The sequence below is a fragment of the Carassius gibelio genome, chromosome B15 (assembly GCF_023724105.1).
Source record: "Carassius gibelio isolate Cgi1373 ecotype wild population from Czech Republic chromosome B15, carGib1.2-hapl.c, whole genome shotgun sequence".
NCBI lineage: Eukaryota > Metazoa > Chordata > Actinopteri > Cypriniformes > Cyprinidae > Carassius > Carassius gibelio.
In genome coordinates this window covers 15,478,457-15,499,328 of record NC_068410.1, presented here as the reverse complement: position 1 = coordinate 15,499,328, position 20,872 = coordinate 15,478,457, and the positions used below count along the sequence as shown (strand labels likewise).

The 20,872-nt window shown below is 36.7% G+C and overlaps 1 protein-coding gene across 3 annotated transcripts in view; it reads left to right on the top strand.

Annotated features, from left to right (window-relative positions):
- The window catches only part of LOC127972626 (cell adhesion molecule 1-like), a 184,359-nt gene that overhangs the window by 121,582 nt on the left and 41,905 nt on the right, over positions 1-20,872 (top strand). For all 3 annotated transcript variants that reach the window (XM_052576273.1, XM_052576272.1, XM_052576274.1), the window contains 6 exons: positions 991-1,137; positions 6,026-6,178; positions 8,763-8,900; positions 12,619-12,777; positions 15,078-15,174; positions 15,969-16,141. In XM_052576273.1, the coding sequence (XP_052432233.1) occupies positions 991-1,137; positions 6,026-6,178; positions 8,763-8,900; positions 12,619-12,777; positions 15,078-15,174; positions 15,969-16,141 (867 nt within the window). The remainder of the gene's footprint in view (positions 1-990; positions 1,138-6,025; positions 6,179-8,762; positions 8,901-12,618; positions 12,778-15,077; positions 15,175-15,968; positions 16,142-20,872) is intronic.

Genomic DNA, 20,872 nt, shown 5'->3' with positions numbered 1-20,872 from the left:
ATGCATGTGTTATGCAAAAACATCAGTATTCAAAGGATTGCTCATGAGGATTCGCATTATCATGGCAGTCATCTATTCAGCTTTAGCCTCAACTTTTACAATTTTATGATACCAGAGCATAATGAAACAAGATCCGAATTGTAATAGTATTTGTGTGTGTGTGTGTGTGTGTGTGTGTGTGTGTGTGTGTGTGTGTGTGTGTGTGTGTGTGTGTGTGTGTGTGTGTGTGCTTAATGAAAGAGTGGCATGATTGCCTCTCTCATTGAATAGCAAGACAACAGCCAAATGAGAAAAATTGTGTTGCATTGTAATTACAATCCAGATTGTGATAAGACATGCCAAATGTAATATAATAACCTTATTCAGGTATGGCAGTGATGCTCAGTTTTTTTAAAGAACATGGCTCTGGAAGTTAATATTTTTATTAAGTTTCTCCATAAGGATTTAGAAAGTTCTCCAATAAAAAAGCAACAAAACAAAGCAGTGGCCTTTGAGGTCAATCACAGCATGGCAAACATGAATTTTAAGCTAATAAGTATATTAAAATTTAAGGCTTTTAAAGACTGTATACTTAAACTTTTTAAAACCGATTTCAAATTATGTAATTTAAAAGAACCTTTTAAATGTAATGATAAAATATAAATTCAATATATGAATATCACATTTAATGTCAAATCATGTGTTTTGTGTGTACAGGGACTAATTATTTATTTTGCAAGTTTTTGCTGGTCATATCTGTCACTATTATTGTTTCCATAGAAACAGTGTATTTTCTGATTATGGGTAGTGCAGTCCTTCATTAGGAATGTGGTTGGTTAAAAAAAAAAATCTAAAAAGTCTAAATCACACTGACTTTCGTCATCAATCAACCATTTCAAAACTTCTTTCTCAAAAGGTTTTCATGTTATTCCACATGATGAAAACGAATGGGATTCACGCTTCTGTTGTTCTGTATTGTACTGTAAGTGTTGTGTTTTCTCTTGGTTACAGCACAGGGTCAGAACCTGGTGACGAATAATGTCTCGGTGGTCGAGGGCGAGACAGCCATCATCAGCTGCCAGGTAAAAGACAACGACGACTCCGTCATCCAACTGCTCAACCCCAACCGACAGACCATCTACTTCAGAGACGTTAGACGTAAGCAGTACTGACTTCTCTTTCATGTTTCGGCAGAAAATGTCATAATCCGCCCAAAGCCTGCATTGTTTTTTGCAGAACATTCTGATTTTACGCACCAAAACTGCCCTGCAACCCCATGCAAATTCATAATTTGACACCTCGGCATAACCAAGCACGTCTCCTATCATTTAAAGGAACAACAAGGCATTGCATTGTTGACAAAGTCCTTTTCAATAATTGAGTGACAGAGTGTAATTGTGTCAGGCTGATTAGAGTCCTCTGAGCGGACCGTTTAGATTCTAGCCTTGAGATTGTTTAGAAGCCCAACGGCGCTCTGCATGCAAAGCATATAATCTTGCCTTCCCTGCTAAATAAGGGCCTTGATGAGCTGCTAAGTGACGGTCTGACCCGTGAACCGAACCTAGTTTAGCTAATGTGTGCGGATAACCTCCTCAAACCCTCCTATCAAGCATTCTCCATACGAATCACTCCTGAGGTGATCTGAGATGCATGTGCAGTTCACCGTTTTCAGAGGTATTACATGACATTTCAAATGTAATTTACCCGTGCTGCTGGCCTGTTTCACTGCGGGATCCCGTATCCTGCAGTTTGAGTAAATATTCAAGGAAGTTTGAAGTATTTGAAGACGTCTTGTTCCTCTTGACAAGTAAATGTTGAAGTAATACTCTGGTAACAGCGTCGTACTTTGTGAAAACAGACGTTTTATGTTCTCGGTTGGATTAATGCTTGTTCTTTATTTATGCACGGCCATATGCCGGTAATGCTTTTTTCCAGTTCTACTCGACCTTTCGGCCAAGATTTCATAGCTCCGGGGGAAACTGGGTTATTTTTACACCCCCTTCCTTCAAAGAAACACAGTGATTGAATGTTGGAGTTAGAAACACATTTACGTTGCGTTATAATTCCGCTCGCTCACTCGTCTCAGCATTCGAACACACTGATGAAAGGTCAGGTTGGAATTTTGTCATGACTTTATCTAATTTAATTAATGTGCTTGTGGTACCTAATTCTCCCAATGGGCATATTTTAGCGCCAGTTACACCCGACGTAAGCTTTCCGATCAGCACGTTCTGCGAGAGCGGGAAAGGCAGGATATGGGTTGGGGTTTAGGGGAGGAAGATAGACAGAAAGAGAGGGAGAGTGAGTGTTCTCGCCTCAAGCTCTGACATTATTTCTATGGATGTGACTGGAGGGATGCTCAGCCTTCAATCTCTTTAATGCTGTAATGTATTATTCCGTCTAATGTTTACTGGGCTGCCAGCTCTGTTTGTGAGAAGTATGACCACTTGAACAATTCATAGTTTTATCCCTTCAGCACAGATGGCTGGCACTGTGCATTCAAAATGACACAAGAATGTGAATGTGTCTTAGCGCATATAGCATGCACCTGTGGATGCCGGCCGATGATATATTGCACGGTGCGCTTCGTTGTATATTAGCATTATGATTCGGTGGCAGTTTATTGTTGCCGCCGTGGAGCGGTGGCTTAGGTTTTATCACATTACATTCAGACCGCTATTCTCATTTCCTGTCACTTACGCTAGAGCTGCTCTATAAGCCTTTAAAGAGCAACTTAGAATTAAACAGTGACTTTAACAGTGATGGTTTGAAAAAACTGTCCTTTTCATTTTCTCAAGACTTAATGATATTCGCTACAAAATACATTTCCGCGCTCAAAGATATTTTTTGTGAACTTCCTTTTCAGTACAATCAAGTGAACTTAATTAGAATACGATTAAATGTTATAGTGTCTACTGTACGAATAGCCTACTGTTATTCTCCTGTTCTCCTAGGAAATTTCATTCACTTGGGATATTTGGGAAAAATGTAACCCACATTGCAGGCATTAAAATTTCATGACTTCATTATTAGGGTACAACAGGTCTCACCTAAAGGAAAATGTGTGTTTTTATGATTTTTTCCCCTAAATATTAAAGAACCTTGGGATGCAACTTGTCCCATTTCTCATTTATTTCAATCATATTTGGCACTTTCTAATATTTTATATAGTTCATAACCACGTTTGTATTGTTCTGCTATTATTAAATGGATTATGAGCATCTAACAGATGCAATGCAGCTAGATCAAGTATATTTTACAAGTAACATAAAGCACAATTCTGACTGCAGAACTCAATATGTTTCCACTTTTCTCATCTTCAAGCTATTTGTTGCAGTACTAAAAAGCACTGTAGTGTTTTGTTTTATTTTTTTTTACTTTTGTATTTATTTATGATTGTTGTTCTCCTTGTTGTTTCCATGTAGTGTTTTAGGATGAAATAAAGAGCCTTTTTACACCGAGAGAACCTTTTTTAAAGGGCCTGAAACATTATGGCGCTTAAAACCCACTCACGTGTTTCAGGGAGTTTTGTGAAAAACTATAATACTTGTCCCTTCCCTTTCATTTTTTTTCTGTCACCATGTCCCTTTATGAGCTCTGCATCTTTAACTGTGCTTATTAAGATATATTTTTGACAATGTCCCAAAAAAAAGTGGTATTTACAATGCATTCCTTTCCTAGATGACAGCAAAACGGTTTATACAGTATGTGGCCATATATGCTTATTACAGACAGTATTTTCTACCTATTGCATTTCCATCAATATAAGAAGATATACGGTGTGCCGTTTGCAAGAAGATCCAATTTGTATTTGTTCAATCTAACATGCTACATATAATTTCCTGTGCCCCTTCTCTTTTCATTCTCCAATCTTTGTGTCAATTTGAGATAGCAGGCTAGGACAGCTGAAGAGCATCTCGAGCCAGCTGGGACACAGAACAATCAGATTCACTCACTGTCAACCTCTTACGGACTATGGTGCTTTAGAATTTATAATGTGTTCTAATGAGCCCCGTTCATGAGCAGGTTTGCTTTGCAGAGATTTATATCCTTCATGTTCTTCCATACTTCTACAGATGTACTGTACTGATGTAGAGAAATTACAGTCCTCCGGCATTACCTTAAATCTGAAGTCATAGATCTGTTTGATGCATAGTGCATAAACTCCCCATATCAATTGCGATTCAGTCCGAGCTCTAAGATAATCAGGCCTTTCATTCCCCGCCCACCATCCCTCTGCTCAAAACAAGCTGGCCTCATCATTATTCTTAGGAAGGAGATTTACAAATGCTTCCCAGGTTCAGGGTTGGGATTAAGAAGAGGTTCTTAAAATGCACCATCAAAGGTCTTAAACTTCTGATGGAGTTGCTCAATTAGAGAGACTTCTTGAACTTTGAGCGTAGTTTTTGAGTTTGCTCATTTATATGAAACTCTCAAGAACTTCATGATATAGTATTATATAGTTAGATCTGATCTTCTAATCTGATCGGCTGAGTGGAGTTCCAAAAGTACTAAAAAACGAAACAAAAAAAATCACTCAGAAATCGCAAGTATTATTTTCACAAATAATTACATTGACACATCAAGTAATACATTTAATTAAGCATGAGATATTGACGTAGAAAGACTCAAATAGTATTTTTTTTTTTTTTTTTTGTAAAACATACTGTAGGCTAATAATCGTTATTTAATCTTTATCTTTGCAACTATCCAGACCAGAGTATGTGAGCGATACAGAGTTCAAGTTTTAGATTTTGTTAGTGTTTTTGTTTTTGTTTGTTTGTTTTTGGACGGATAAAAATAGGTAAAAAAATTACTTTCAAAACAGCTCTGAAAATTTTCTTGATATATTTTTTTAGTTTATTGAAGCCTTCAGTAAACTATTTTTAGGGGCTTGAAACAATATGATGCTTTAAAAAAATCGAATACACTATATTTTTTAAATAGTAAATCAAATATTAAAAATTTGATTCATGGATTAAAATAAAATAAAGCTACATAACACTGAAAAGTAATAAAAGTTAGTTTTTATTCTTTTTTATATGGATCAAATTGAACACTTTTTAAATATATTTTCTATTCTATTAAAGTTTTTTTTTTTTTCTAAAACATTATTTTTTTTATTTTATTTAAATATTTTGTTAGTATTATTTATTTATTTCCATTATAATATACATTTACTTATCTTAAGTCCCCAAGAGGGAATGATTAGGGTGTACTTACCATCCCCGGATGAACCGGATAATTGCGCTAGGGGTTGGTTCAAGGCAACTGTGCCTAGTGTGAGTGCACCCTTACATTTTAACACAAAGTTTCTTACGGGAAACACAAAACCTTTGCAAAATACAAGAGCATTGAAACATACAGAGTGAAAGTAAGCAGTTCTGAGTGAAAAAGCTTTACTTTTTTATTTAGTAGGTAACTAAGAGTGGGGATAAATATTAACAAGCAAAATGGCTAAATTTCACCTGAAACTTTTCTTGACATGAACTTTTTGTTAATAAAAGCCTTTAGTAAACTAATTTATGTTTGAAATAATATGCATTTTTTTCCAATTTAATTTAAAAAATTTGATCTACAAAACATGCTGGAAGGTGAAATGTCATTATAATTCTATATATATGGATCGAATGGAAGGCTTTAAGTATTTTTATAGAACTGTATAGCATTACAATTGTTATACTCTGTTGCTTTATTGAAATCCCTAAGGGGAAATGGTGATGGGAAAAAAAATTGAGATGAGAGGAAAATTACATTTAAACACAAAGTTTCTCAAGGGAAACGCAAAACCCGAAAGCATTGAAATATACAGAGTGAAAGTGAGCAGTACAGAATGAAAAAGCTTAACATTTTGATTCTGTTAGGAGCTGTTTTAGTGGGCGGATAAAGGAAGACAAACAGACCGGCCAGATTTCATCTTACACATTTCTCAACGTGAACTTCTTGTTTATTGAGCTATTGTTATACTGCATCACACTCACGACTGATTTGTCTGCTTCCTACTCACCCACGTCTGTACGCCTCACTCTTTATGTTTTTTTCTCAGCGTTGAAGGACAGTCGGTTTCAGCTGGTTAACTTCTCCGACAACGAGCTGCTGGTGTCGTTGTCCAACGTGTCACTCTCGGATGAGGGACGGTACGTGTGCCAGCTCTACACGGATCCTCCGCAAGAAGCCTACGCAGACATCACTGTGCTGGGTATGACGTCTTCCTTCAGAATGATAAAATCCCGATTATCGATTTACCTCATTGATTCCTTCACTCAATTGAACTTGTCTAATTGAATCGCACCATGACACATTATCAACCAATTACTCTCATGCCGTTTCCAATAACACAAGCCAAACAAAAAGGAACAGATGTTGCTCTATTGATATTGGTTGTTCGTTTTTGGCAGACGTATTGACTGAATTCCTCTTAGATGTTGAAAAGGCTACATCGAGCCATTCGGGAGTGAGCTTTGTGCGCCTCTTGCGTTGAATGACACTAACATTAGAGGTTTATTATGCGGCATATTTGGACATCCTGGAGAGCTGAATGGAATTGAGTGCTCTCTAAAGTAGCATGAGTTTTATGAGGATATGCGTTCCGTCACAGCATGGACTCTTAACCACAGGACATGAAAGCATGAGGCAAGATATTAGAAAAAGAGCCCTCAAACGGCAGCTCTCGTAAGCGACAGACGCTTTAGTGCCATCAGCAAAGCACCATACGAGTTAATGTGCTATGAAGAAGTGAGACATGAGTAAAACAGCTTGTCAGTTGGTGGAGTGGGTCTGGCAATGTCCAAATACACAACGAGACCATCAAACATAGAAATGCTTCTGCATGTGCCTCTGAATGCTTCAGAGATAGCTGAAACCGTTTGGACTGTTGCTAATCTAGCTGTGCTGTTCATCAGCCTAATTGAGCTGATGAAGCTGGTCCAAAACCCAAAGTACCCAAACACCCTCTAAAACCAGCGCTGACCAGCTTGACCAAGGTTAAGATGGTATTCAGTTGGCTGGCTGTTTTTATCCTGACCAGCTAAAAAGTGCCCAAAACCCCACTAAAACCAGCCAGAAGTCCAGCTTGACCCACGCTTGTTATCCCGCTGAAGAAAACCTGCTTAAACCAGCTGTAGATGATTTTCAGCTGTTAGCAATTTATTCATCAGCCCTCCACCCCCTTCTCCCATACAAATGCCAAAAGCTTGGAATATTTAAGAATTCAGGTTTTTGATAGAAGTATCTGATGCTCAACACAGATGTATTTATTTGTTTAAAAATACAGTGAAAACAATCATTTTGTGAAATATTCTTACATTTTAAAATAACGGTAATGTTGCTTGATACATATATCTGTGGAACCTGTGATTATTTTGTTATAGAAAATATTAAAAAAAAATTCTTGTTATAGAAAAAAATTAAAAAAAATAATAAAAATACATTTATTTAAAATAGTTTGTGTAAAAAAAAAAAAAATCTTACCACATTTTTTATGGAATAGTGGTTTTCACTAAATATTATTAAATCTACCTTGATAATAATAAGAAATGTTTTTAAGCATCTAAACAGAAAGTAATAATCATTTCTGAAAGATCATGTGACACTGAAGCTGAAACTTTGTATCACAGGTATGAATTACTTTTTATTACTTCATTATCTGATAGCATAAATGCTTTGGTAATAATATGAGAGTTCTTTCAAAAGCATAACAAATAAAATTTAAAACTTGTAAATTTAAAATGTGCATTTTATATAGTTATAGTAGTAATGTTTTTAATTTATTGCATGTAATCTGGTTTACATAATCAGATTCCAAAAAACCAAGTACTTATAATTAGAGAATATTACATTTTATAATGCTCATAATCAGATTACAGTTACTTTTTTATTACATTTTATTCACACAATGACAGTAAATCATTGATAATTTACTGATTCCTATTAATTCCTTTTTGTCAGCCAAAATAACTTTGACATAAAATATTTTCTTGAAGTTAATATTTCAATAATTTCACAACATTTCACATCTTTACAGTCCGATGCCACTTAATAATTAAGTGTTTAATTAATGATTAGATTTTTTATAAACTCTCTGCAGTTCTAAGACTATTTTGGGTTAAACCCTGGTTTAATGTAATGCATAATGCATTTTATGCTGTTGATTTAAAATAAAATCTAATATTTTCTTTCTCTTTGCTTTTTTATATCAATATGGTACATTCAATGGTAAGTTAAAAACAAGTCAGATAAGAACAAGTAATCAAAGTTTTCATTGTGTGATATGTAATCAGTAATGTATTACAATTTGTAAGTAAGCTACCCATCTCTGTTCATATATTTGGGTTGTACTTTTTTTAAACACATAATGTTCCACAGAAGCTCTGCAAAAATAGTACCTTACAAAACCACACTGAGGAATCCACAGGCGACAGTGGCAACCCCTTTACATGTTTAGGTGGTTTGAGGTAGAAACCTTGTGAGGAACCAAGGAAGTCTTGCTGGTTTAGCTTGTTAAAATGCCTGGTGGGGACACCGGCACACCAGAAATCAATGCTGGAGACCAGCATCCAAACCAAAACATAGACTATAGGATATTTTCAGATAGAACGTTGAGGAAAACAACACCTTTTTCCACCACAGTGTGCTTTATTACTGAATTTCAGTTCTCGAAAGTCATTGGCAGATCTTAGTAAAATAACAGTTTTTCCCTTTAGCGAGAACACAGATAAAAAACATTGACCCGACGCTGAAGAGCTGTCGCACCATCTCTAATCTTGCTGTTGATCTTCTGCCAGTTCCACCAGGCAACCCAATCTTAGAGTCCCGTGAGGAAATCGTGAGCGAGGGGAACGAGACGGAGATAACCTGCACCGCCATGGGCAGCAAACCTGCTTCCACCATCAAATGGATGAAAGGAGACCAACCACTGCAAGGTCTGACTCCGATCCAAGGAAGATTGTTCAGATAAGTCTGCTGTGATTACTGATGCCTCTGATCTGCACACAGCACACCACGGTCTAGATTCGGACTTGGTAATGACTTTTAATTAAGCCTTCAAAAGGTGTATATCCGGTGAATTGACAAGAAGATCACAATACGCAGGTCTCTGAAAGAGGATTTTTTGGTGCTTTCAGTCAAGCTTAAATAAGTAGCTTTGAATGAACTCCAACTGTTTGCCTCCCACTCAGAAAAATGCTGCCCACATATTAGTTCTCACTGGTTAAGGCAGTGCGGGCTGGCATAAACGAGTGAATGTGCAGGCTGGTTAATGTGCTTCTAAACAGCTTCTCTCCATTAGACAGCAGGGTGGGACTGTTGAATAACATTCAGATAGACTACCTGGGGAAACAGAGGCAAACATGGCAGATGATATGGCACATTTCAACAGCATCGAAGTTTGATGTGTCAACTGTTTATGGATTACAAACATCACAGCTTCATTAACTGCAGTGAAAGCAGTCAGACAGTGGCCTAAGGCAAGAGATTTCGGAAAACGCACATTAAGGTATTAATGACTGTGTTACTCTGAACCACATGATCTCTGTTGTCATTACACATTGCTTACAATACCATCGATTGTAAAGCTTTGGCAGATATTATTATGAAGCGCAAAGCAAAATTTTGACTCAACCTTAGAAAATAATTGTTTTATGTAACAAAGATCATATACTGCGTGCGAATGCTTTACCATAAATTGACCAAACCATTAACTACGACTTTTGCTTCAATAAAATGCTAATTTACTGCTCATTAATAGTTAGTAGGGTAGTTGTTAAGTTGAGATATTGGGTAGGGATGTACAATATGTTCATGCAGAATATGTGCTTTATACAGTATGTACTAATTAACAGCCAACATGTTAATAATAGACATGCAGATAATCAGCTAGTTAATATTGAGAATTAATTACAAAATTAGTATGATCCTTGATGAAAACTATTGAACTGAAAGACAATCATAATATCAGGATTCAAATTGTCGTTGGTGTACAGGAGCTGATGCATTTTTTTGTAACAGTGTCTTAGCATGCGCTTTTAGACGAGAAGGGAGATGAGCTATAGGTCAGATCCAAGCTGTAATTATTTCCCACTTCATTAGGTCCAAGTAAACCGTCATACCCTGTGCTGCAATTAGCTCAATGCCCTTGAGTCTAGAAATTGTCTTAGGATGAGGGCTAACATGATGGGCAGTTACCCTACAGGCAGCTACTGACCTCAGAGCTGCTTCATATGAATTCATCATGGTCACATGTCCTGACCATCCATCATAAGTACTGCTAATCTTGTACATTTTACTGTTTACTATTACGATATCACTCACATAGAGGTTATCGTGTTATATAAAATCATGATATCAGTACTTAAACATACTTATTCAGTTTTTAATCTAATAGTTATTTTTTTATTTCATCTTTATTTCTTTATTTATAAATGTTTTTGTTGTTTTAGCTAAACTGCTTAGCAGCAGTGTTGGTCTCTTAATATAGCTATGCACTTCATACATTTCTTAGTATCAAGATGGTAGCATCGCTAACAAAGCTATAATTTTAAGTAGCAAGGTAGCGCTGTTACATTTTCCCTATCAATATTTGAACAATCAAATCCTGTTTCAGACATTTTGCTCACAGCCCGAATCGTTTGAAGCAGTTTCTCATTCATTAAGAAAGCAAAAAGGACTATTTTAAAACACTGAGGACAAAAAGAGCCCTGGATGAAGCAGAATATTTTACCTGCAATCCAAGGACGTAGCTATGCTTTTGACATTGTACTCCCATAAAGTACATAAAGTACTCCCAAATTATTGTTAATGTTCATAATGACTTTATCCTAGACTGGAAGATTGTGTATCTTACTGCACAACATTTTTATGTCTGTATGCTTTATATAGGGAGCTAATAATAGCCATAGATTGCGCTTTCTCTTTTCATTTGCTCTGTTTTGTCAAACACCTTCAAAACTTCAAATTCATCGATGCAACTGTGTTAATTCCTGAAGTGAACTTCTGTATTAACTGTTTAAGACTGCTGTCTTGAATTGGGTAAAATTCTGTGAGTTGTTCTGATCGTGGCGCTGCGGCGTTGTATTAATTAAATGCACCTCCTTGAAAGCACACAGTTTTCTAAATAAAACTTCTTAGGTAACATCAATAGCATGGCGTTTCAGATGAGTCAAAAATTACAAAAACATATAAATATATGTTTGATCAAAATTGTTGCCATGGACAGTTTGGCACTCACGGGATATTGGTAGGGACATGTCCCCCCTTCTACACCCCTGCTGCAATCAATTGGAGCCAAATCTGCAAATGCATCCTCTTTTGTTGCCCAGCAATTAACAGGCTCTTTATTAAGTTCAGCACCTGCAACGTGTGAATGCCTCTGTAGGGCAGATAAAGACATTTTCCCTCCAAAAGAGTTTAGAAACAGGTGCACAAAAACACCAACAGTACTAGAAATTACCTTGGCTTTTTTGAAATGACATTGAGATATTTACATTTATGTATTTTACATTTATGTTGCATTTACAAATGCAACTATTTGATTTCAAAACAGTATTATAGCTATTGAACTATTCATTTTTATTTTAATCTGTATTTAACCTCAGAATGATCTTAAAGTAAAAAGAGGTTCTAAAGTCAGATTTTGTGTTGGATGTGCTTTTAAATGAAATAATTATAATCTTAATTCAAGTACTAAAGTATTTTGAGAGTCTGTAGGTAGTGTTGAGTACTATTGTAAGGTTAACCCTGTTTCAAAGTGATTAACAGTTGAAAGCATTCTTTAGACATTTAGAAAAGTAATCAGAAAGTAATCAAATGCAATCTGTTACACTGAAATGGTTATGCTACATTTTAAGTAGGGTAACTTGTAATCTGAAAACCTACATGATGGTTTTGAGTGAAAAACTTGAACCCATTGCAAAATCTGCATGAGGAAATCTTTCGCCCTTAAGCGAAATTCCCAATTGCATAGATTTCTATTGAATTGACAGTATTTTGGCCATGGAAATTTTGCCGAACAAAAGTAAATGTGTCCAGACTCAACACAATCTCAAGGGAAAACAACTATTTTGTGAGGTGGAGATTTCACATTGAGTCATACAGTGTAAATAGTACAAAAATGTGCTTTATGTTCAGCTCATAAAAAAATAAAAATAATAATAATAATGAATTTACCCACCAATTCACCAAAACTTGAATAGTTATGAATTGCCATGAGATCTTGAAATTCAGATACTTGGCCAAGCGTGGATACCAGTTTAAACCACCTTGGACTAGCAAAGTTAACAGTAGTCTAGCTCATGTCATCGATAAATCCATAAAAGTGGCAAACCCTCAATAAAAAGCATTTAATTTTGACATGGTGAACAAACTGTCATGCAACCCTGTGTTTTATGTCCTGCTGTGATGTTTGGATGTCACACACGTGGCTCAGGATGTGCCCTACACACGCTGTATTAAGCATGACTGCTCGGTGTGCACTCAAAAGACCTGTCTCCCACAATAAATGAATGTGAAATTTGTCTGGAGGTGACGGTATCATTCCTTGTGACCCTCCTCCCTCTCTTGGTGACACCGTGTTATTATGAGCAGGCCGGGATGGAAAGAGCTCGCTTGTTATGGCTGACATGTCACTCTTTCGGCCGTTCCCAGGTGAGGCGACTGTCGAGGAGTTATACGACAGGATGTTCACTGTCACCAGCCGGCTCAGGCTCACCGTCTCTAAGGAGGACGATGGAGTGGCCGTCATCTGCATCATTGACCACCCAGCCGTGAAGGACTTCCAGGCCCAGAAATACCTGGAAGTGCAGTGTGAGTCATCTCAAGATGAGGAGAAAACTTTCAGCTGTTAAATAGCTTCAGTTTAATCTTCCCACCTGCATGCAGAGGTCAATTTGACTGACATTGTAATGAACTAAAGAATCTCTTATTAAACTTTTAGACCGTTTATGAGGAAATGAACAGGAGTGAGGCCTAGGCAAAAATAGTTCGCTTTAATAGTAATTAAATTATTCACACTAATGTCACACTTGTTTTGTTTGTGGAACAAAAAAAGGAATCATTTTAAGCATCTTCAAGTAGCAATTTGACAATCACATTACAAATTTACAGAGTGAAGTCTAGACATTTGCTTATAGGAATAGACTTTAGTCAGGTTAGATGCTATATTGAATTTAATACAGATGAAAATGAGGGATAGACTTACTGTCTTTACAATAGCACACTATATAAAAAGTATTGTTCACCCAAAAAAAAACATGATGTAATTAATTACTCATTCCAAACCGGTAAGACCTTTGTTCATCTTCAGAACACAAATTAAGGTATTTTTGTTTAAATCCGAGAACCCTACATAGACAGCAATGCAACTGTGCAACATTCAAGGCACAGAAGGTAGTGAGGACATTGTTAAAATAGTCTACTGTTTGTGACAATAGGCTATTTGAGTTCACATGGGCTATTTTAATGATGTCCTTACTACCTTTCTGGGCCTTGAATGTTGAAGTTGTGTTGCAGTCTATGCAGGGTCAGAGAGCTCCTGGATTTCATCAAAAATATCTTAATTTGTGTTCCGAAGATGAACAATGGGTTTGGAACAACATGAGGGTAAATTAATAGTATAATTTTTATTTTTTGAGTAAACTTGATCATGTAATTTTCACCAACTCACAACTTTTTTTTTTTTTTTGTCTATTAAAAGTTTTTCTTCAGAAAGATACAAGTCAGCTAAACAATCGGTATGCTATTAAACAACAGTACAATCCATTGAATGCTCCGTAATTCAGTCCCTAACAGCCTCATTTCATTCCTGTTAAAATCAGCCTGACTAAGGCCTATAATTCTCATTTTTAGCATCTCCATGCAGCTGTTTTCCATAAATGACAGTTCTTAGTGACAACACAGCTGTTAAGCTGTGTTACATGATAGCTTTATGCAAAGAACACACTGAAATTTGTTTGTTTGATACTCCTCCCTTCCTGTGATCTATAACCTGATAACAGAGTTCAGATCAGTGATTAAATCATTTTTCAGTGATCCGATTCTTTTCAGTGAACCATTTCTTTCAGACTGAACCGTTTGTTCATGAATCAGTTTGACTCAGTGATACCGGTCAGTGTTCACAGCTCACTGGAGCGGATTATTATTTGAATAAGAGGTTAAATATTTCCCAGATATTAATGGACTCAGGAGATGTGCAATATAGTCCATGAATCATACGGATTGTTCTAATGGTGCTTTTTTATGCTTATGTGTCAGTGGTCACTATAAATTTGAGACAGTCCATTTTTAGTTGCTCTACAGAGGAAGTAGTCACATGGTTTTGGACGAAAGAAATCAAGTGAGTCAATAATGGCGGAAATTCAATTTTTTAGTGAACTATTCCTTTTAACCCGGCGGAGGTCTAGGCATTTGCTTTAATTAAAACAGACCCTTGCTTGTTATGCATAAGCATGAAATGCTGTCCGCCAAATAATGCATTGATTAAGAGCGTTTGCCGCACGCTTTTTTTTTTTTTTGTGGCACGGGAAGTCCTGGAAAGGTTAACCTACCCTTTTGTAATCTTGGCAGAATATTAATTTATTCAGATAGCTGACTGCTCAGGGTGACCTTTGAGAAGAAAAGGCAGGAGGGATCAGCTCAACTGTAACAGCTTGACATTTTGACTAACATAGATAAAAGAGAAGAAGAAAAAACATTTTACAGTACTGTTAAATTGACTGTTTAAATTCATAGCAGTGTCATCCTTCCTCACACGCTTTACCCAGGCTATAAAAATCACGTACTGTCATGTTCGCACTCTTTTAGGCTGACTTAAAATATAGTGCAGCATGAACAGTGAAGCTAAGAAGAGCAGCTAAGATCTGCTGCCTTCATTATACAGGTCTTTGTATTAAGCATGAATGCATAATACACATGAACGTAAATGTGAATCCACAAATGATGTCCAAACCTGCCGGGGATGTTTTCTAATCAGACTGAGAGGCAGGTATGTGGCCTTAGAATGATAATTAGATAGATACAATACAATAAGGGAACCGAGCTGGATCAACGTACTGCAGTGCAACTGGAAATTAGTTTGTGTTTGTGTCTTTGTTGTGTCCAATGCACAGATAAACCAGAGGTGCAGATTGTGGTGGAATTCCCTGAGGGTTTGACCAGAGAAGGAGAAAATCTCGAGCTGACATGCAAAGCTAACGGAAAACCGCAGTGAGTACAAGGCTGGGCCCTCAAGCCACTTTACTCATTTCACATGAATTTGTTTGGTTGCTTTATCATGCAGATAATAATAAATGATAACAAGAATAACTCAGATAGACAGACAGGTATGCAAATATGTACATGGTTTGGTGTTGAGATGTGATACGTATTTTCTATTTGTTTTGTTGTTTTGATAGACACACACACACACGCATGTTTGTTTTTGTGAAAAGTGGGGACATCCCATAGGCGTAATGGTTTTTATACTGTAGAAACTGTATATTCTATCGCCATTCACCAACCCTACCCCTAAACCTAACCCTCACAGCAAACTTTGTGCATTTTTACATTCTCAAAAAAACTCATTCTGTATGATTTATAAGCGTTTTGGAAAATGGGGATATGGGTTATGTCCTCATAAGTCACCCTCTCCTTGTAATACCTGTGTCATACCCATGTCATTATACAGAGTTGTGTCCTGATATGTCACAAAAAAATGCCCACACACACAATATATATATAGATAGATACTAAGAATGTAGTATATTTAGATATTGAAAAATGTTATTCCTTTTATAATTAAATTTAGCCCAGTAATAATAAAAGAATAGAAACAGTCCATATGTGAACTAAAACAAGACTTTGCAGCTGAGTTTGATAGCATCATGTTCATTTGTTTGCACAGGTGTTGATTTTACAGCAGTGCTAAAGTTTTCCTGAATAAAGCACATTATTCTCTCCTCTATGCCTCCGTCTGAGCATTTTCACACTGAGCACTAAATGATTACTCTGATGTTTTACAGGCCTCATCAAATTAACTGGCTCAAAGTGGATGATGATTTCCCCTCCCACGCCGTGATTACTGGCTCTGATCTCTTCATCGAAAACCTTAACAAGTCCTACAACGGAACGTACCGCTGTGTGGCATCTAACTTAGTGGGAGAAGCCTATGATGATTACATCCTTTATGTATATGGTACGTACTTGAACTTAATCTGCATCTGTAAACAGCAATCCATAAGACCAGAGTTTCCCAGACAGTTAAATCTATAGTCTTAAACACTGCAAATGGATAGTTTTCAATATCAGTCTAAGTCTTGGCTTAATCTGTGTCTGGAAAACCAGCCCTTGATGTCTACATGTAATCAGCTGCATAATGTTGTGTTGTGACTTAAGGGTTTCATGTTCCACATGCATTTGCTTTTCAAAGAAGCTTGATGTTTTGTTCGAGACAGAAGCTTTTAACCCTCTATTGCACAATGTTGCCTCTGAGTTTTCTTCAGTTGATGGTAATAAAATGGGTAATAATGAAGGGATGATTTTTTTGGTCACACAATGTATTTTTCTGGAGATGTAGATGGTGCACATTTTTGCTTTGGAAAGCTTCATTAAAGCATTTTCATTGATTTTTTTGCCCCCATCCTTCAAAAATATGATTCATATTTCTTAGTGAGTAGGCTTTATTTTAAAACATTTAGAAGCACATAAATTATTTGTATGTTTTGAGGAATTGCTTAAATATGTTTATTGCCCCGAAGCAACCCTGTGCGACAGTGGCATGTATATGAATGTAGTGGATGTGGATCCACTATAATGCAGTTATTATTTTAGTTATTTAACACCAGTCTTTTTGCCATTAAATTTTTAATGCAATAATGTAGTTTAATAGCTTTGTTCTTTTAGGATTTTGACATTGTTTTAAAAAAGGGAATAATAAAAGAAAAGTCTCTCAGAAAAATTCACAAATATTTAAACGAGTAAAACCCTGTTTTTTAATCATTTCTTTTAAGTGTTGCACAGAATACCTAAAAGGAAATTGCTCTCATTCCAAAAAATGTTTTTTGTTATTATTATTTTTTTGTGTGTGTGTTTGATTTTACTAATGAGGTCCATTTTATGCAAGACAAGTGAATCAGAAATGTCTTTTTCAACATTGTTTTTTCAATAATCATGCAATAGAGGGTTAATTGTTTTTTTTTATATATGCTTCAACTGAGAGTTTTTCATAGTACTAGTCTTATTAACACAGGAAGTGAATTGTGTTCGGCACATGTTTAATCCTTAACAAGGGCTGACAGCTGGATTTTTCAAAGCCCAGGCAATAATTGCAATGACAGTGGCACTTGAAGCCTGGGATTTAACAAAGCTGTGCTTTGCTATAGAAGAATTGAAGTGTTGTTATTGTTTAAAGCAGGTTGTGTTCAGTAGTGCTAACGGCCCGCCAGCTGCAGCTATTACAGGCTGTCCTGTCGAGCCCAAGACATTAGCCTGAAGAGATGGGAGAGGGTGGCTCGTCATTGAGGTGTTTGGCACCACAGTTATTTGCCTCTGATGATGCTGATATCAGAGGCAGGTGTTTGGGAATGATGTCATCAGCGTCCCATCTGCAGATGGGAGAGTTTGTGTGCATCACAGGCCTGGAAGCGGTTCCACTTCCAGCTTAGTTCGATGTCAGTCACCTCTACCTGAGCGAGCACCACCAGCTGATTACTTCACTTCCTCTCATTTTACAGACTCAAGGAGTTTGGGTCTATTTGCGCCGAGTGGGCGTCTTGGAAAAAGAGAAGATTTATTGCCGTCTGGCTTGATATAAGTGGCAGTTTTTAGTTATAATCTCCCAAGCATTGTGTAATATGTGAGTGAGGACTTTGCAAAAGATTTTCAGCCATAAAAAGCCTTATTATAATGGAAATGATATGCATTTGTAGTGTTACCCTGAGAGTTGCTTTTTCTCTTTAGTACAGCTCAAATCGCTCACGCTTCACAGTAAATAAAATTGTTGTCTTGTGGTGCATTTCTAAATCAATTTACGCTGGCAATTGTTGAGCATGCCCTACCTCAGAGGACTAAAACAAGTGGAAAGACCTCTTGTAACTTGATAATCCTGGGCACACCATACTTCTCCAGCCTGTCAGAGTTACTTTTAATGCTGCTCCTCGGGGGATGGCAGCTTTGCTTTTGCTACAGAGCATTTCCTTTTACTGCCACAGTAAAGCAGTGACTTGTGTTGAGCAAATGCTTACAGCTCCTCTGTCATTTTTTTTTTTTTTTTTTTTTTTTTTTTTCATGAAGCGTTAAACAGGAAGCTTGGTCGTAGCAGACAGTCATTTCCCAAAATCCTAATCCTGGGCATGGCAAGACAATGGAGACAGTGTAACAGTTTCTCCATTTACCCCATTACTGCATTCATTGCCTTCACAAAGGGGACTGTTTTGATGTCAGATCAAATGTTTTTGTAGGCTAATGTGAATTTGCAATGGGACAGATACATGTCACAAGCTGATAAGCTTGTAGCGGAGATGCTAAGAGTGAAAACCCATCCTGTGTTACCGAAGCCCCTGGCACAGATAGTACTCAGTTAATTTGCCCGAAAAAAGGCTTTATTTGTTTTTGAAATTGGAATTGGATGGAAACAACAAATGTAATAATAATAACAACAATAACAATAATTATATAGAAAAAAATATGCATGGTATTATTTGTCTGATAAGAAATCATATTTTATTATGTTAGCTGAAAAGAAAACTTTTCCAATACAAAACTCCACAAAAAGACCTTTTTAAAAAGTATATGTGTGTGTGTGTGTGTGTGTGTGTGTGTATATATATATATATATATATATATATATATATATATATATACACACAGTGGCCTCCATAAGTAATGACAAAATTGCTTTCTATGCTGTGGAGTCAAGACATTTCCAAATATGATTAAAAGACGAATATGTGACAAAACTACAGAATGTCACATTTTATTATTAGGTCTTTCGACACATGCATATTTTACCAAATAAAAAAGACAGCACTTTTAGCATTCATCCCACTATTTGATGTGAGCATTAGTATTGGAACAGTTGAATTTAAGGCTAGAATTGAATTTAAGGCAGTAAAAAAATTAAAGCTAATATTTAGTTGCAGATCCCTTGCATGCAATCAGAGCAGTGAGTCTGCAACCCATAGACATCACCAGACTCTTGGTCTTATGCATTGAAAAACAGCTTTAATGCAGCCAATTCCAACTGTTGCTTGTTTTGGGGAGTTTCTGTCTTCAGTCTCCTCTTCAGCTGGTGAAATTAATGTTCAATCGGATTTTAATCTGGAGATTGATTTGGGCAATCTAAGACTTTGCATTTCTTTGCAATGAAACAGTCCTAGACTGAACTGGCCGGGTGTTTTGGGTCTTTGTCCTGATCCAATATGAAGTGCTTTCTAATGAGTTTGGGGCATTTTCTTGAATATTGGTAGCCAATATGATTTTGTACCCTTTCAAAACCATTCTGCTAATGCCATCATACATTAAGTCATCATAAAAATTAAGAGTTCTAATGACAGCCACACATGCCCATGCCTTTACACCACCTCCACCAAGCTTTACAGAAAAGGTTGTATGCTTAGGATCATTTCCAGTTCCCTTTTTTTCTCCACACTTTTGCTTTCCAATCACCTAGATTAATCTTAAGCCACTTTCATACTGTGATTCCGGAAAGTACTCGGGTAGTGTGTCCCGGTAGATTTTGCTCCTTCCACACTGCCAGTGATTTTAGTGATGTCAAAAACTATCACACAAAACAAATTTTAATATTACACAAAGATAACCTGAGTAAATACAAAATGCAGTTGATTTCATTTATTAAAGGGATAGTTCACTTTGAAATTAAATGTTGGTATGTTTTAGCTTACCTCAAGGGCATCCAAGATGTAGGTGTCTTTGTTCCAGCAGTAGTTTCAATTTTGATATTTTTAGGTCAAACCGTTCTTGTCTGTCAGTCATATAATGGAGGTCTATGATCACCACCTCAAAGAACATGCACAGAGAAGTCAAAATTAAACAATTCCCCATCGTAAATACACATTGATGGCCTACAACACGAAACGAGAGGTTTGTGTGAGAATACAAAAAGTATTTGTATCATTTTTACCTCTTGTACACAACCACGTCCAAGTGATCTGAGGGCGCGATCGCTTCCTGGTGTGTGACATTTCAGGTGTTTGCGATAACTGTCAATGAGTCCTTCACATCGCTGTGGATGAATTTTGGCCCACTCTTCTTTGCAGAATTGTTTTAATTTATCCACACTGGAAGGTTTTAGAGCATGATTGTACTGTTTAAGGTCTAAATCTCAATTGAATTTAAGTAAGGACTTTGATTCAGCTACTCCAAAAACATATTTTTGTTTTTTCTGAGCTATTCAGAGGTGGACTTGCTGGTGTGTATGGCCATTGTCATTGTCATTGTCCTGCTGCATAACCCAAGTGCGCTTGAGGTCACAAACTAATGGGTGGACATTCTCTTTCAGGAGTTTCTGAAAGAGTCCACAGAATATTTGCCCAAAAGTCTTGAGACAACTGACCTTAATTGAGGCAAGTGAGGTCTGCAGTTCTTTAGGTGTTGTTCTGATTGTTTTATGACCTCCTGGATGAGTGGTTATTGCACTCTTGGAGTAATTTTGGTTGGCTGGCCGCTCCTGGGAAGGTTCACCACTGTTCCAAAGTTTTCTCCATTTGTGGATAATGGCTCGGACTGTGGTTCACTGGAGTCCCAAAGCCTTAGAAATGGCTTTATAACCCTTACCAGACTGATACATGTCAACTATTTTGTTTCTCAACTATTCTTGAATTTCTTTAGATCACGGCATGATGTGTTGCTCTTTAAATAGCAGGTCATATGGTATTTTAAAGTGTCCTAATATTGTATTGGAGTCATC